At 39.5% G+C, this 19,213-nt stretch overlaps 1 protein-coding gene across 3 annotated transcripts in view; it reads right to left on the minus strand.

Annotated features, from left to right (window-relative positions):
* Positions 1–5,542: 5,542 nt before the first annotated feature.
* RNF38 (ring finger protein 38) overlaps positions 5,543–19,213 on the minus strand; it is a 122,154-nt gene continuing 108,483 nt past the window's right edge. For 2 of the 3 annotated variants that reach the window (XM_080363168.1, XM_080363169.1), the window contains exons 11-12: positions 18,967–19,066; positions 5,543–8,845 (exon numbers count right to left, since the gene is read on the minus strand). In XM_080363168.1, the coding sequence (XP_080219294.1) occupies positions 8,783–8,845; positions 18,967–19,066 (163 nt within the window). In that variant the 3' untranslated portion in view covers positions 5,543–8,782. The remainder of the gene's footprint in view (positions 8,846–18,966; positions 19,067–19,213) is intronic. The other variant, XR_013923555.1, reaches the window with a different exon arrangement.

Here is a 19,213-nt window from a genome sequence, read left to right on the forward strand (position 1 = left end):
CTAGTCATCCAGCCATTTTTTTACCCACCAAAGAGTGTGCTTGTCCAAGCTATGAGCTGCCACTTTCTCCAGAAGCATGCTGTGGAAAACAGTGTGAAAGGCTTTAGTAAAGTCTAGGTACACAACATCCACAGCCTTTCACTCATTCCCTAAGTAGGTCACCTTGTCACAGAAGGAGATCCAGTTGGTCAAACAGGACCAGCGTTTCATAAACCCAACCTGATTTGGGCTGATCATTTGGTTGTCCTGTATGTGCTGTGTGATGGCACTCAGGATGACCTATTCCATGACTTTCCTGGCACCAATGTCAGACTGACAGACCTGTAATTCCCCAGATCCTCCTTCTGGCCCTTCTTGTAGATGGGTATCATATTTGCCAACTTACAGTCATCTGGGACCTCTCTGTTTAGGCCAGGACTGCTGATAAATAATTGAAAGAGCCTTGGTAAGCACCTCTGCCAGCTCCCTTGGGTGTATGTCATCTGGCCCATAGACTTGTGGGTGTCAAATTGGTGTAGCAGGTCACCAGCTGTTTCCCCTGGGATTATCTGGGCTTCATTCTGCACCCCATTCCTGTCTTCTGGCTCAGGGGGCTGGGTACCTGGAGCACAACTGGTCTAACTATTAAAGACTGAAGCAAAGAAGGCATTTAATACCTCAGGCTTTTCCTCATCCTTTGTGACCGTGTTTCCCCCTGCATCCACTAACGGATGGAGATTCTCCTTAGCCCTCCTTCTATTGCTATTGTATTTATAGAAACATTTCTTGTTGCCTTTTACAGCAGTAGCCAGGCACAGCTCTAGTTGAGCTTCGGCCCTTTTAACTTTATGATTGCATAACTTCACAACATCCTTTTAGTCCTCTTGAGTAGCCTGCCCCTTCTTCCAAAGGTTATAAACTCTCCTTTTATTCCTGAGTTTCAGCCAAAGCTCTCTGTTCAGCTAGGCTGGTCTTCTTCCCCCTCAGCTTGTCTTTCAGCACATGGGGATAGCCTGGTCCTGCAACTTTAAGATTTCCTTCTTGAAGAACGAAAAGTATTCCTGGACTCCTTTGCCTTTCAGCATTGCCTCTCAAGAGACTCTGCCAACCAGTCTTCTGAACAGGTCAAAGTCTGCCCTTTGGAAGTGTGAAGCAGCAGTTCTGCTGATCCTTCTCCATCTCCAAGAGTAGAAAACCCGATCATTTCATGATTGTTATGCCCAAGGTGACCTTCAACCATCACATAACTCATGAGTTCTTCTGTTTCCAAACACCAAGTCCAGTGGGGTGCCTTCTGTAGATGGCTCACTGACCAGCTGTGTTAGGCAGCTGTCTTCCACACACTCCAGGAGGTGTGTTTCAGGATGCTTGCACAGTGCAGCTCTAGCTCAGAAATACAAACTGTGTGCTCTTGTCCCTCTAAGGTCAGCAAGATAAAGAAAAAAAGCTACATTTTTTACACAAAGTAAACAAGCTGGACTTGAAGCAAATATGAAGAAACACACTAGGTACTACACACAGTGCTCAAGATGAAAATACATTCTCCCATGGCTGCTCTTATGACACTGAGCCACAACATGGCCCACACAGACCTGCAATTGCTCAGAGGATACTCCTTTCGCAGGAAGGAGAAGATTCGCTTATGCATTTTGTTCTAAGGTCCAGACAGGAGTCATGGAGATGGCTCAGCTCAAGCAGATTTCTTGTGGTTTGATTAAGAAAGCTAGCAAGAGGCAGCAAATTCCTATGTAAGCACAGAGTCTGGATATGCAGCTGGGAGAGGGATTGCCACTTAGGGCTAGGAAATGTAGAATTTCTGTTTGGCATTGTTACCTACGCATCTCACATGCCCACTCTATCTTGTATGACTTTGTTTTTCTCTTCCTTTTCACTTATTATTTGGCTTCAGCCACAGATTCTTTCTGCAACATGTTCTGTTTGCTACTGACAACCTTGTAACTAACAGTAAGAAGATCGTTACTTTTTTCCGAATTATCTTTTCCCATCTACCTCTATTTATGACATAATTCTGATTTCACTTTTTATTTTGTCTACTTTGTTTTTTCACCGGGTGTTAACGCATCTGTTGCATCAACAACACTGCTCTAGAACAGCCCAGCAAAGTTAGCACTGAAATCCACCTGCATTCACTAGGAACTCAGCTTTTCTGAAGAACAGGTGTTCTCTGTATCCTCTGCCCTTTGCTTATCCATGATATTCTACTGTTTTATCAGTTCTTTGCATACTTGCTTAACACTGCCAATTGCAGAGCAATTGCCTGAGTAACAGATGGTTGTATTCCAGGGGTCAAAGTACAGCTGCTGGAGTTGCTACCCAAAAGGCACATTACACATCTCTGACTAAACTGTGGTAGATAACAAGCCACAGAGCAGATTTTGGGAAGCAGAGTCCAGAAATATTAGCAGGTAGGTAGGTACCATTTACCCATCATCTGAGGTGTAAGGTATTGTCAAATTCTTGATGTGGGTGCTTTAAGCCAAAGAAAGGAGGATATACTCAAAACTGTGCTTCCCAAAAACCCACCAGCTGCCTGCACATATGAGCAGCAGCAACAAAGGTAAAAGCAACACATATATGCAATATCATTCTGTTTTGTTTGGTGCCATTATAGCAAAACAATTCAAATAGCAGTGTTATCACATAAAAAAGAATTTACCAAATTGTACAGACAAACCAGTTGGGTAATACTGCTGACCCAATACTGCTTTCTCAGGGCCACACCAGCAGACATTATTACGATTCCAGGATGGTTTGACAGCGGTGAGTGCTTCTATTTGAGGCTTATTGCTTATTTTCTGCTACAGCATCACCAATTATGAAAGACATTTTATTTATAGTTTCTAGTAAAAAGGCAGAGTAATTATGCAAAATACGAAATCAGTGGTTTGAGAAATGTGCTTCCAAGTTACTAACACTAGCTGAAGCACAGTTATAGTTGCCTATGATATTATTGTATTCATATAATAAAAAAGTATAAATGCAGCTGAATATACCAGTGGGGAAGTTACTGGGATGTGTGTGTGCAAACTCTTAATGTATCACATATAAGCGTGAGAAGAAAAAAGGGTGAGGTGAGGGAATGGCTGCAAGAAACAGAGGCAATGTTGGAAACATTATTGAAAAAATCCTATACTTGTTCTTGCTCTCTCTGTCAGACCTCCCAGCAGAAGCCTTACTGGGCTTGGTGAACAGGGTAATGACAAATCTTTCATGTAACTAATGCTGCAGTTAGAAGGTTCACCATGTCTATCAAATATGCTATCTTCTTCCACCACAGCATCTGAAATACCTGTTCAAATTGCTACAGCAAAATGAGCTACCATGAGGCTATCTTTGGCTGGTAGTAAACCTGAAAAAAACGATAACTAGAAGCTTGGAGGAAAGATTTATATGCTAGTAAGTCAACACAACATGTAAGCAGATATAATAGGTTAACACTGCTTATCTGACACACAACATTTAATACCATCAGCCTCTGGTGTCCCACTTGGGCATCTGCACAGCTGTTCACTTACACTCTTTAAGTGTACCAGGATGGTGCGTTACTTCTCCAAGTTGTCCATCAGCTTTTTGTTTCAAAACGAAAATCTGCTAATTTTGGTTCTAAGTACCAGAAACCTGGTGGTACGTGAGTTCTTTCAGAAAGGAAAACGGCACTGTGAGACACAGCCAGCGTAAATGGCACAGTGTAATCCACTGCAAAAGCGCGCGTACAGGACTGTGTTAGGCAGAACAAACATTTTTGAACTGATGACTTACGTTTTATTTGCATGTTTGAAAAAGCACAGAACTTTGTGAAAGCAATAATTGACAAGGGAATATCCATATGCTGTAAATAAAGTAAACTAAACTTACCAAGCTTAGTAAAGGCTAGAACTGGACAAAAACTATAGCAATGCCACTGCCCCTGAAAAGCCAAGGCCATATTTAACATACATATAACACTAAATAAGGAATAAATAATTACATTTCTCTTAAGCATTCTGTCATTCCTAAACCAGGTGATAAGCACTGTGGGGATGAAAAACATTAATCTGATGCAAGAACATGCCACAGCTGAAGGTCACATGGTTGCATGTTGCAGCTGAAGGTCACCACGGCATGAGCTGTAGGAGAAGGAGTGTTAAAGCAAATGCACAAGATGGAGAAGCTACAGTTGTGGAAAGTAAGACAGGAGAAAAGGACAGACAGGGATGGGGAGCAAGATGAAAGTCACTTAGTTTGTTCAGCTCAGAGAAGGCTGAAGAGGGACCTCATTGCAGTTTACAGCTTCCTCATGAGGGGCAGCAGACGGGTGAGGTGCTGATCTCCTCTCTCTGGTGACCAGCAACAGGACAGGAAGAAATGGAATGAGGCAAATATTTTATCAGAGGAAGTTCAGACTTGACATCAGGAAAACATTCTTCACTGAGAGAGTGACTAGAACAAGCTCCCCAGCAAAGTGGTCATGGCACCAAGACTGTCAAGAGTTCAAGGAGCACCTGGACGATGATCTAAGTCATATGGTTTAGTTTCAGGTAGTCCTCTGAGAAGCAGGCAGTTGGACTCCATGATACTTGTGGGTCCCTTCCAGCTTGAGATATTCTATGATCTTTGCCAGGAAGGCCCACTCTACTCTCAGGAGCTTGCTGGTAACAGGCTCTAAGCCTGTCACAAGAACTTCCTCGTTTCCTTATCACTGAAGCTCAGCCACCCAGCACCTTTAGCTTCACAAGTACTACTGGCAGCATTGTCCATTTTCAACAGTATAACTAATAATTAAAATCTGCTGTATGAACAAGGGCAAACTAGTTGTTATCCAGGATTATAAATCCACATGTACATGAATCTTTGCATAAGGATTCTCAAAGCACCAATGGATCTTCAAATATGTTTGAGTACCAAGAACAGCTGCTATTAACAAAGCTATTAAATGCCCTGTGTAAAAGGAAACCTTTTAAATAATTACCTCTGTCAGCTTAGTTTACACCACCTCATTAAAAACAAAACCAAACATAACTCTTTATTTTTCTTTCTACCATCAGCCACTTATGTGACCCTGGCTAATCAAACTCCTTTTCATTCAGTTTCATCCTTAACTCAGGATGCATTTTTACCACTGTTGGGGCACTGCAAAGTGTAACACATCTTCAGCTGACACAAGGCAAATATTACGTCAAAGGTACACCTCCACCCCTGCTTATTTTCTTTCGACTAACATCTTTAGAATGCTGAACTTTTATGCAAGACTTTGAGTTCTATGAATTATAGCTATTTTACACTTTCAAAAATATGACAACATTTAATATGATTTTGTTATGATCTTTCAAACTAGATTAAAACAAGCCAGTCATGCACTACAATTAAGGGAGTAAAACTTCCTCCTATAAAACAAGCATATATTGTCAATAGCTAGAGTTGTATGAACATGCACAGAAATATTCAGAGTAACAAAAGAAAACAACGCGCCTTTTTCTAAGAGAAAGAACAGGACAAAATTGTGTAAGTGTACATCATACATTTATTATGGAACAACTCTTTCAACTCCAAAACTAGGCACAGGGATTAAAAATAAAAATTCATTGCACTACCTAGTATAGCATTACTAGTAACTCTCATAAAAAAAGTACAAATTTTGTTAAAAATTTATCAAGCCTTCAAATGATTTGGTTGCAGGTATTTAGAATACAAAACCCCCTACATGTTAAATGATACAATGGAGTAAGTTTAAAAGAAAACACTCAACAAAATATGATTCCAACAAAACCCATAAGCTTTCATAATCATTAGCAAATCTGAAACACAAGTAGCAAAATGAGGTAACAATGTACCAAAGAAAAAACCACAGCCTTTACCAAGGCTCAAAGATAACTCAGTCAAAAATGTGTTTTCTACAATCCAAATTAATACAATCTCATCCCAAGTATTATACAATGTGTTAACAGCTTTGAAATCACATTCAAGAGCCTGCACAAAATAGCATACAACAAAAGGCTTTAACTTTTTTTTTTTTTAAAGAAGGCCATAAAGTGATACACTGGAATTATCTGTAGGCCTTGCTATCCACTAAAATGTCAAATTAAATTTACAATTTAATTATTAAAAACCCACAGCATTCCCTTCTTTTTTTTTTTTTTTTTGAGAAGGAGTAGCCCGCTGATGGCAGAAAGGCTGAATTCAGGTGCTGCCAGGCAGCATGGCAGACTGTGGAATTACACACAAATGTGCATAACACATGGCAGTTAAGAGCTGAACACGAATCCCCCTTCCTTAACAGCCACAACAGAGAGGACTTTGTTTTAACTTGTCTGAGTTGATTCAGAATGTATGCATGTGCTGTTTATACACACTAACCACAGGAAACAGGTCCACATGTATCTGCAAGAGTCCCATGCAAACAAAAGAACGTTTACAGAGGAGATGAGCCGTAAGAGTGCGAAAATTAATTTCAGGATTTTACCAACTTAGACTCTCCATCTCCTAGAACTCCTACTGCATCACAGAGTTTCACCAGGGAAAAAGGGACAATACACATCAAGATTTCTCCAATTTCAAAAAGAGCACTACTTTCCCTTGGCTTCAGAAGAGTGTGTCTTGTTTGTGTCTTGCCTAGAAAAAGTATCTTCATTCCACGCTTGAAACCAAATACTGAGCACAGTAATGTTAGTTAAGTTTAATTCTGTACACACAGAATTTTTTCTTTTGAAATTCTATAAAAGAGCCTAAGTTTTCTAAGACATATGTGACATATGCTTTTTAAACAACATTATTTTATTTGTTAAAAAAATAAATTTTATTACATATGATTTAACCTGCTAGGTTTAACTCCACTGGAAAAGAGGAGAAATTCAAATATTTTCATGTTGCTGTAACAGTGTTTTCATTTATTTAGTATTCTTAAGTATGGATAGGTATAGAAAGACTCACTGTTTTTGAGAACTACTTGCATAACCAAACAGAGGGAAGAGCATCCGAAATAGGGTAAAATTGTGCTTTTATTTTATCTGCACCAAGAGCTGTTTCTGGTCTGTGGAATCTTCAAAGAGGGAAATCAGCATGAAGAACATCTAACACTGTTTGAAATTGTAACTGATACTAAAGCACAGCAGCATACAAAAGCATCAGAAATTATAAAGAATAAACTTAAAGCTGAGACTGGCAGCAAGTTGCAGCAATATTGCTAACTGTGCCACTTGTGCTGCTGCAACCAAAGTAATGACACTGAACTTAGGAGAAGAATTTTATTGCAAAATGTGCATCCTTTGAATAACTATGGTATATGCAGACCTAAAAATGTTGCTAAGCCATATCAAAGATGTTAACAGTCTGAATGTTATAAATGAAGATTTTTTTTTTTTAACATTATTCAGAGCACTTGAATAAATGTTACCACCTTCTATTTCACAGCAGTGTTCTGAAAGGTGTTCAATTTTCTGCTATAGTGGAACACACTGGAAACAACTGCAAAAAATGAGGGAGTTACTTCTTCGTTCACACTCATCATGAAATAAGGGAGGGCAAGCAGCAACATCAGGTCAACTGAATTCTGTAGTTTGTAACCAAAAGCAACCTTCTCTTGTGACACAATGAAAAAAATCAGAAGTTCTACCTCTCTGAGAAAATGCTAAAAGTTTTATTTTATTCATGAAGTTGCAAGAATAAAATTGTAATTTTACAAGTTGTTTTAGTTGTATACAAACTCCCCTGTAAATGACAAAGAATGTATGTGATTAAAGCCAACGTTTATAAACTAAAAGATTATGTCCTTAGCAAGTATAACGGCCAAAAGTGAAGAGCTGTTGCACAAGACCCTCAGTGTCCTTTCTGCTTCCTTTCGTGGAAGAACCACATAACTGGCAAACCCAGCTAGAAAGATTAAGAAGGAGAACAGAAGAACATTGATATTCATATTAGCAATTGAAAATTATAATATTGCAAAATGATTTGTGTGATATTGCAACTTTACATTGATAACGTATGCTAAAACCCCAAAACTACTCACGTATCAACAATCAATGCACTCTTTAGTGGTACACATTTAAAGCCTCCAATGAAGGGGAAGCATAACAGCTGTTTGAATAACAGGTAGGAAGGTCTTTACACCTGTTAAGTACATTGGGGAGGAAATACTAAACGTCTGCAATTGATGCGCCCATCCCATTCAGTGTGCAACTGCAAACACAAGGAAAGGAACCAGTGTACAGTACTAGTACTGTTTAAATAACACACAAGATTATACATTGCAGCATAATTATTACTACACACATACATTCTCAGTACATGCTGGTATATAGGTTCTCAAACACACATGCCCACTCAAGTCACAAGCACACTTCATGCAACCTCTCGCAAGCAAACAATTACACCATTCATCCCCACTCACAGTATCTGAAGGCTCTACATAACGTAGATTGCTATTTTGTTTGGACCTACCACTTTTTTTTTTCTTTTATATAAAAGCACATGCTAAAAGACCATGTCCACAGTAATCTTGCAGCAACACCCAGAATGATCACACAAAACCCAGGGAATGTTAGTGCACACACAAAATGAAGCTAAAAAATATATATATATATATATAATGTATATCTTTGGAGTTCCAATCACACTGTTAGTATAACAATCCTGTAACTGTGAAGACTAGTTATAAGCTTTATAATTGATTAAGTCACACAGTGCAAACTAAGGTCCATTGACCCTTTTGTGTAAAGGGTAGGCTGGAAGCCACGTGGTATGTTCAACAGATAGTTCATATATACATGTGATCAGGAACACCCAAACCAGATTTGTGCTCTTAGACTGGTCATTCTGAATCACGATGTACTTCTGAAGCATCAGCTCTACAAATTGGGCAGGTACGATTTGCCTGTAAAACCAGAAACAAGAGAGTTTACTATTCTGACAAATACATTGTTAAAGTAATGTGTGCATGACACTAACATCTGTGAATATTGAAAAGTAATTCAAGAGTACTCAAGAGAAGATGAAGTGTGTTTATGCCTTTTTTAGTTTGTTTGGTTATGTTACAGTGGTGTGATAAGTTTGTCAATTGAAAATTATGTTTCGAATAAAGTAATTGTACCTCTTATCTTTAGAGATAAAACAAAACAGCAAACTAGGCTTTATCTAAGTGATGGTGGTTTTATTAATGCAAATTCATAGTTATAGTCCATTGCAATCACATGGAGGCAACTAAGAAGCTGTACTGTGTGCTGCAAAGAAATCCTCTCAAACCAGACTAGAAACCAGTCACACAGATTTGGTCAAAGCTGAAAGCGGACCAGTGAGAAAGGGAAGAGGCTTTAGTAAAGAGAGGAAAAAAAGGAAAAAAAAAAAAAGACAGACATAAGACGACCTGAGAAAAAAGGTATTAACACAGATAAGGCAGGTCTAAATTCAGTCCTTCAGCAAAGCAATCACTGAAAAGATGTCCTGTGATTCTTCTACTTTTATAGCTTCCTTGAAAATATAAGAAGTAACATTTCTTAAACTACTGGGAAAGTATTTCTGTCTTCTCATCCCCCTTTTCATAAAAAGGCTAATTTCATTTTAGCAAATGATGAGAAAAATCCCAAACCAAAACCAATTATGATAAAACATTTCCTTTGAAAAGAAGAGAGTGAAAATAACTCTGGATTCCTTGCCACAAATTCTGTATTTCATGATTACCAAAACTGCAGGATCAAGCACTGTCAACTCCAAGTTTTTCTAAGGTAGCCAGTTTTTTAAATGAAAAGACAAGTTAGAGCATCAAAAAATGTGGTTCTGCAGGACAGAATTCAGAAATCATTGTCATGAATTTCAAATTCAAACAATAAATGCCAATGAAATGAACATGTAATTACTGAAAAACATTATCTAGTAATGCAAGCTAAAACGAGGGCATATTTTTTCTATCGATTACTACTGTCATTACTGGTTTATAGTTTATATCATGGTTATTATCACTTTGGTTTTTGTAAAGCATGGATTGAAGAACCAATCCAAAATGTATTTATTACTCTTTCACTAACAGTTCTGAAATTACTTGAAGACAATGCCATTACTTGGTCTCTACTTTGTATTTGCATTATTCTAAGTACAATTCAGCTATTAAGTTGGTGCAAAAGTAATTGCAGTTCTTGCATTGTTGAAATTTGCTGTTTGATACTGGAATACATTCTTAAATAAATGTGGTTATGTTATACATTAACAACAACGACAAAAAACACATTAAAATAATGACGTATAACTTGCTGTTTACTTTATATTTATTTTAGGCTATGGAAATGATGTTAGATAAAAAGCAAATTAGAGTGATTTTCTTATTTGAATTCAAAATGAGTGGTGAAGCAGTGGAGACAATTTGCAACATCAACAATGCATTTGGCCCAGGAACTGCTAACAAACCTACAGTGCAGTGGTGGTTCAAGAAGTTTCATAAAGGAGTCAAGAGCCCTGAGGATGAGGAGTGTAGTGTCTGGCCATTGGAAGTTGACAATGACCTACTGAGAGCAATCATCGAAGCTGATGCTCTGCAACTACTGATACTGATGCTGATACTGCAACTACACAAGAAGTTGTCAAAGAACTCAACGTTGACCATTCTATGGTTGTTTGGCATTTGAAAGAAATTGGCAAGGTGAAAAAGCCTAAAAAACTGGGTGCCTCATGAGCTGACTGAAAATCAAATGAATCACCGTTTTGAAGTGTTGTCTCCTCTTCTTTTACAGAACAACAAAGAACCATTTCTTGTTCAGATTGTGATGTGCAATGAAAAGTGGACTTTATATGACAACTGGTGATGACCAGCTCAGTGGCTGAACTGAGCAGAATCTCCAAAGCACTTCCCAAAGCCAAACTTGCACTAAAATAAGGTCATGGTCACTGCTTGGTGGTCTGCTGCTGATCTGATCGACTACAGCTTTCTGAATCCTGGTGAAACCATTCCATCTGAGAAGCATGACTCCTAAGGGTGTGCAACCGGAGATGGCGAAGTCCTGTCCCTCCTGCCATAAGGTAGATAGAGCAGACCTAATTGATGGGGTGGAATGGAAACAGGTCCCTGATCGGAGAAGTAAAAGAACCCTCTCTCCAACCCCATCACCACCCTTGGTGCCCTTAACAAATAGATACAAGGCCCTGGACCCAGAAAATCAGGCAGAAAACAGCCAAGAAGATCTGCCTGGAGAGCCTCCTGGATGGACCTCATCTACAAAAAGGATTACAACTGCAGCTATAAGAAAAAACCAAAGAAGGGTGGTTGTAGTTGGCGACTCCCTTCTGAGGGGAACAGAAGGCCCTATATGTTGCCCAGAGCCATCCCACAGGGAGGTCTGCTGCCTTCCTGGGGCCTTGGTGAGGAACATTAATAGAAGACTTCCTGAGATAATTCAGCCCTCAGACTATTATCCCCTGTTAGTAGTCCAAGCTGGCAGTGAGGACATGAATAGAAGAAGTACCAAGACAATTAAAGACTTTAAAGCACTGGGTCAGTCAGTTCATGGGACAGGAGCAGAGGTGATATTTGCCTCAGTTCCTGTGCTATCTGAGGTAGATGAGGAGCTAAATAAAGAGAGGAGTAGAAAAGCCCATCTCATTAACAGGTGGCTAAAGGATTGGTGTCAGCATAAAAATTTTGGGTTTTTTGACCATGGGGCAAACTCCATGCTACCTAGTCTCCTCAAATCAGATGGGCTTCATCCTTCTAGGAAGAGCAAGGGGACTATAGCCCATAAGCTGGCAGGGCTGATCAGGAGGGCTTTAAACTAGGTTTGAAGGGGGAGAGAATTGAAACTGGGTTCTCCAAAGATCAGCCTAAGGATGGAAAGCCTGAATTAAGAGTGAAATCAGCAGTCCACTTGAAGTGCATGTACACTAATGCACGCAGTATGGGCAACAAACAAGAGGAGCTGGAAGCCATCATGCAGCAGGAAAGCTATGACATAGTTGCCATCACAGAAACATGGTGGGATGACTAATATGACTGGAGTGCTGCTATGTGTGGTTACAAACTCTTCATAAAAGACAGGCAGGGTAAGAGAGGTGGAGGGGTGGCTTTATATGTTAGAGAGTCTCTTGACTCTGTTGAACTTGAGGGCAGCAGTGACACAGTTGAGTGTCTGTGGACCAGAATCAGGGGGAAGTCCAACAAGACTGACATTCTTGTGGGTGTCTGTTATAGATCGCCCAACCAGGATGATGAAGGAGATTAATTATTCTACAAGCAGATGGCAGATGTCTCAAAATTGACAGTCCTTGTTCTTGTGGGTGACTTTAACCTGCCGGGTATCTGCTGAGAGCTCAATACTGCACAGAAGAGTCAGTCTAGGAATTTCCTAGAGTGTATAGAGGACAATTTCCTTCATCAGCTGGTAAATGAGGCTACCAGGGGTAAGACCCCGCAAGACCTACTGTTTACAAACAGAGAAGGGCTGGTGCGAGATGTAGTGGTTGGAGGACACCTGGGGCATAGCGACCATGAAATAATAGAATTTTCAATACTCAGGGATGCAAGGAGAGCCATTAATAAAACCTCTACAATGGACTTCCGGAGGGCAGATTTTTGCCTATTCAGAGCATACCCTGGGAAACAATTCTTAAAAACAAGGGTGCCCAGGAGGGTTGGACATGCTTCAAGCGGGAGGTTTTGAGTGCACAGGAACAGGCTATACCAGTGTGCCAAAAGGCTAGCCGGCGGGGAAGAGAAACGGCTTGGCTGAACAGGGAGATTCTGAAGGAAATCAGAAATAAAAAGAAAGTTTACCGACTGTGGAAAAAAAGGTCTGGCTTCTTATGAAGAATTTATGAAAATAGCTAGACCATGCAGAAAAAAAATCATGGAAACAAAAGTGCAATTTGAAGTTAATTTGGCCAATTCTGTCAGGGATAATAAAAAGTCCTTCTTTAAATATGTTAATAACAAAAGGAGGGGCAAGGAAAACCTTCGTTCTCTGTTGGACTTTGAGGGAAATAGAGTTAACAAAGATGAGGAGAAAGCTGAGGTACTAATACCTACTTTGCCTCAGTTTTTACCAGCAAGAGAGGTGGCCCTCAGGACAACTGGCCTCTGGAGGTGGTTAACAGAGATAGGAAGCCAAATAGCCCCCTTGTATTCCAGGAGGAAACAGTTGGTGACTTACTGAGCCATCTGGATCCTTACAAGTCTATGGGACCAGATAGGATCCATCCTAGGGTGATGAGGGCGCTAGCAGAAGAGCTCGCCAAGCCGCTCTCCATCATCTTCCAACAGTGCTGGCTCACTGAGGAGGTCCCATATGATTGGAAATTGGCGAATGTTACCCCAATCCACAAAAAGGGCTGCAAAGCTGACCCTGGCAACTATAGGCCTGTCAGCCTGATCTCGGTGTCTGACAGGGTTATGGAGCAGATCATCCTGAATGCAATCACACAGCACCTTCAGGATGGACAAGGGATCAGATCCAGCCAGCAAGGGTTTAGGAGGGGCAGGTCCTGTCTGACCAACCTGATCTCCTTTTATGATCAGGTGACCCACCTGGTGGATGAGGGGAAAGCTGTAGACGTGGTCTATCTAGACTTCAGCAAGGCCTTTGACACTGTCTCCCATAATATACTCCTGCAAAAGTTGGTAGCCCATGGCTTGGACAAGTGCACTCTCTGCTGAGTTAAGAACTGGCTGGAGGGCCGGGCCCAGAGAGTGCTGGTGAATGGGGCTGCATCTAGCTGGCAGCCAGTCACTAGTGGTGTCCCCCAGGGGTCACTGTTGGGTCCAGTCCTGTTTAACATCTTTATTGATGATTTAGATGAGGGGATTGAGACCATCATCAGCAAATTTGCTGATGACATCAAACTGGGAGGGAGTGTCAACCTGCTGGAAGGCAAGAGGGCTCTGCCGAGGGATCTGGATAGACTGGAAAAATGGGCTGATCCCAATGGGATGAAGTTCAACAAGGCAAAGTGCTGGGTCCTGCACTTTGGCCACAGCAACCCCCTGCAGTGCTACAGGCTGGGCACAGAGTGGCTGGAGAGCAGTCAGACAGAAAGGGACCTGGGGGTACTGATTGACAGGAAGCTCAACATGAGCCAACAGTGCAGTGTGCCCAGGTGGCCAAGAAGGCCAATGGTATCCTGTCCTCTATCAAAAATAGCATGGTCAGCAGGACAAGGGAAGTGATCCTTCCCCTATACTCTGCACTGGTGAGGCCATACCTGGAGTATTGTGTTCAGTTCTGGGCCCCTCAGTTCAGGAAAGACATTGAAGTGCTGGAGCGGGCTCAGAGAAGAGCAACAAGACTGGTGAAGGAACTTGAGCACAAGACCTATGGGGAGAGACTGAGGGAGCTGGGGCTGTTTAGTCTGGAGAAGAGGAGGCTTAGAGGTGACCTCATCACTCTCTATAACTACCTGAAGGGAAGTTATAGCCAAGTGGGGACTGGTCTCTTCTCCCAGGCAGTCAGCAATAGGACAGGGGGGCATGGGCTTAAACTCTGCCAGGGGAAATTTAGGCTGGATATTAGAAAGAAATTCTTTCCAGAGAGAGTGGTCAGGCATTGGAATGGCCTGCCCACAGAGGTGGTGGACTCACCGTCCCTGGAGGTTTTTAAACTGAGATTGGACATGGCACTTAGTGCCATGATCTAGTAAATGGAGTGGAGTTGGATCAAGGCTTGGACTTGATGATCTCTGAGGTCTTTTCCAACCCAGTTGATTCTGTGATTCTGTGAGATGCACCGAAAACTACAACGTCTGCAGCTGGCATTGGTCAACAGAAAGGGTCCAATTCTTCTCAAAGAGAATGCTCAACCACACGTCACACAACCAGTGCTTCAAAAGTTGAATTGGGCTATGAAGTTTTGCCTCATCTGCTATATCACCTGATCTCTTGCCAACCAACCACCACTGCTTGAAGCATCTTGGCAACTTTTTGCAGGGAAAACACTTGCACGACCAGCAGGATGCAGAAAATGCTTTCTGAGAGCTCATCAAATCCTGAAGCACAGATGTTTACACTACAGGAATAAACAAACTTATTTCTTGTTTGCAAAAATTTGTTCATTGTAAGGGTTCCTATTTTGATTAATAAAGCCTAGCCATAATGATTTAAAATTCATGGTCTGGAACTGTAATTACTTTTGCACCAATCTGATAATATGATTTTTAAAGTAATAAGACATGTCCTTCAAAATTCAATGGTTTAATGAAACAAGAGGTATTTGCTTATATAAATAATGAGGTATCCACCATCTGTATCATGAATCACAGCATTCAGTGGGAATAATTTTTTGATTGGAATTGCAGAAATACATCCACTGTGCCAGGATAAAATGAATACTCATAGATACTGCAACACTGATTTTTAGGCAACTCTTCAAGATCCTGTATGAACATTTGGTTTTAAATTTAGTTGCATTCTTGTGCTTTTCATGAAATTCATTCTCCCTTTCTGGCATTTAATGTGACTCCTTGGTGCAAAAAGACGAATAAGAGAGACATAATATCGTAAAATTGACCTTCTAACTATCCACTAATTCAAGAAAACTTTCTGTACTATAGAGTGCTGTATGTTCAATGAACTAACCAATTTCTTTTTTTATATTTTATAGAAATTCATAGCTCAAGTAAACTGCATTTAGAAAAATAGATCTTTTAGGATCTACTAGAATCCTTTAAAACTCTGGTATTAGTCAGAACAAAGTTAAACTATAGTTACAATTTTTCTCATATATAATACATCATTTCCTATCAGAACAGTTTTCCCTATTATCGTCACCTCAGGGGAAGACAGGTCATGTTTTCAAGCTGTCCTTTGGAATGATAACTAATACTTACTTTACAAAAGAAGAGATTTCTCATGTATTCATATTTGAACAAAAGACTTAGGATATTAAGAAATAACAAAAAAATGTGAAATATGAGAGTTAACAATACTATGAAAAGCAAAAGAATAACCTCCCCACTAATTCTGTTTCCTCCACTCTATTACATCTTCTCTCACAAGTCTTTAACCTTGCTTAAACAGTGAAGTATAAATTGAAGTTGGCAACCTAATGCACTAAACAAACATTCCTTCTCACTTGCTCACAGTGAGTGATACTGTACATAGCATTATAGAGGCAGGGCAGATCAAAACTTTCATGCATAGACAAGACACAAAACTTTCTTAGATACTTTTTTTTTTTCTCTATCATCACCAACAGGCAATGGAATAAAGATTTTTTTAAAAGAATCAGATTGGATCTCTGAACTCTTATTTACATCTTTCACTAACAACATGGTGAAACTTAGAAGAATCAACATAACTCCACAGTTCCAGAACTAGTTCTAGAAATATTCCTAGATAGCAAATACCTTCTTCACAAAAGCAAGAGGACAAAATATTGGTTTTAGTTTGTTTGTTTGTTTGTTTTTCCCTAGTTTGTGGAAAAAAAGTTACAAGTACTGAAAGCTACAATTTTTACCTTCCCTTGCAGAATTTATCAACTTGATGTCAGCTGGATGATGTGAATTAAGTGGATGTGGACATAATTAACACTATCAACATACAAAACAAGTTGTCAAATATATAAATGAATGGACAGATGCAAAGCTATAGCACAAGATATCTGTCAATTATCTTCACTTCCAGATGTTTGCTGTTTTAACTGTTAACAAGTTTACACAGAGGCTGTAACTAAAACAGAGTGGTGTTACAGGTTATTTCTTATATTTGCAAAGTGAAATAATCTTTATTTCCAAACACCATCTCCGTACCAGTGCAACTAAACCCACGTGCTGTAAATACGCTGCCTTAGGAATCCTACACTGCAATGCTTTAACCTTGTCTAGCTTATTTTGCATCCAGCTCTGAATACACGATGTCAATACAAACAGTTTCAGGTGGATATAACTACACCCCCTTTAGGTTCAGACTGCATATCTTTCACCTCATTCTCCCATGTAGCTGACACTCTTATGTTCATGGGGTTTTTCTATGATAAGACAACGTTCAGAAAACACCACATGTGAAGATCGATTAGAAAATACATAGTTTCTATTATAAGCTGGGACAGGAACACCAGAAAAAAAGCTATTTCACCACTACTACAGTACATCTATGATTATAAAAATAAAGACTAAACTAAATCTGCTTTTTTCACTTTTCTGTTCTGCCAGTTCATTACCAGTTGAAAATACTGAATCTAACTTTAGAACTGCCACACTGACTCCCCCAAAAGCTTGATTCAACATACTTGTCTGACTCTTGACACCGACGGCAGGTAAGAAAGAGCATAAAAACAGGACAAGCATGCATGATACTTCCCTGACATGTTCTTCTAACTTCCAGCAATCTGCAGATCAGGGGCTCTATGAATCAGAGGTATATTTTTTTGCATTAATAGCCTGGAAAGAACTGTCTTTTAAAAAATCTATATAATCAATTTAACATATATAGACCTATGGCTTCCACTATCTCACAGGCTGTGTCAAATGATCTTAGTTCTTTTTCATAAAATGGAGTGAATACTACCCTTGGATACTCTGTCCACACCACAAATAACTTAAGAAGTTTCATGCAATAAAACGACTTAATAAATCTAGCGCGAACAGTCCTTGAGAGGAGTAAGGGGACACTGGAGAATACCACTTGAATGTATATACTCCACTCTTAACTTGCAGTTAATGAACAAAGCAGCATACATCTAGCATAGACATATTGATAATATTGGGGCAGGGGGAGTGTGTACATAGCTTTTTAATCTGACAATAAAACAACTAGGTGTTTACATTTCTTTTGCTGATTCTCAAGTACGTTCATGGATTCAGATACTGAAAGATCAGTTCTACTGAAACTTATGACCACTGTTGTGGAAACATTTTTTACGCTGGCCTTGTATTTTGTAGAAGCCTTAGACTTCTGTGGGTACTATAGCTCAAGAGCAACTTCCTGTCCAAGTTTTTAAAATTGTTCTCATTATTCTTGATATCTTGCTAGCCAAAAGAATGCTGCCAATATAAACTTGATTTTTTTCATTCTCTGCACTGACTATTTTAGTCTATGCCTAAGGACTGCACTTTCTTGCTTCTATGAAGCCCTAAGGGCAAGGAGTTTTCCTTTCTTTTTTTTGAAACAACATCACCTGTAATTCTCTAGGGACTGTATCCTGTTGTAACATAGGATCATGGTCATAACATAGTTTCCAATGTTCTACACAACAGATTATACACAGATTAAACTAAAGAAGAACAGAACAAAATACTGAAAAAAGGCAAGGCAAGATGGGGATCAAGACCTTGTTGGCAGTAGATCTGGCTAGTGCACCTTGTAGAGAAATCTATGTATCATCACCAACTTACCTGTATTTCCTGTTCTTCACACATTCTATACTGCTGCTATTTTCTCTGTCCCCTTACTGGGCTGTCCTGATTCTAGTTCCTTTCTTTTCTGGTCAGATTGTCTCAGAACGGTCTATCATGATTTTTGTAAAACTATTATTTCTATTTGTATATATTACATTTATATATATATATATATATGTATATATATGTATACATGCATACAGATATATGTACCTACATAACACTTTTGCCTCAGAATCTAACATTAATAGGAAAGTGGAGAAGGAAGGTATCAGTATTCACTCTTGCTATGCAGGATATGGAAAATAGTTAAAGCCACCATCATCACAGAAACTCTAATTCATACTTCCTATATCATTATGTTACTTTTTTGTTTTCAAGTTTTCTTTAATTTCACATATTACTTGAATTCACAGTCATTGTTTTGTGCAAATGGGAAACACAGTAAAATCTGTCAGTGACAATAATTCTCTTCATATTCATTTTTCCTTGTGCCAGGCTATAAAGAAACATCCTTCATAAATTGATACAAAAATATCTTAAGTAAGAAGTGCTTTCACTCTGTTGGCATTTCTGGCCTAAGTATTAGAAATGTGAAACATGATGAAATGAAGTGGAAAAACAAACCACTTCCCCCCAATCTACATGAATTCCATACAAGTCAGTGTGGGGTTTTTTTTGTTTGTTTACCTTCAGCCATTTATCGACACACTTGGCATGGAACTCGTGGTTACAGGGTAAGACTCTAAGTAGCTGCCTTGACTCAAAATCACACATGCATACCACACACCTAAAAACAGAAAACAAAATTCAAATGTATCTGCTGTAAGAACCACAAATACATATTCCATACAAAATTTATAGATATGGCTACAACATGGTAGACCATTTACTCCTTGGGTAGCTCCAATTATCTGTCATTGAAGGTGTGGAGTGT

Source organism: Nesoenas mayeri, assembly GCF_963082525.1.
Source record: "Nesoenas mayeri genome assembly, chromosome: Z".
Lineage (NCBI taxonomy): Eukaryota > Metazoa > Chordata > Aves > Columbiformes > Columbidae > Nesoenas > Nesoenas mayeri.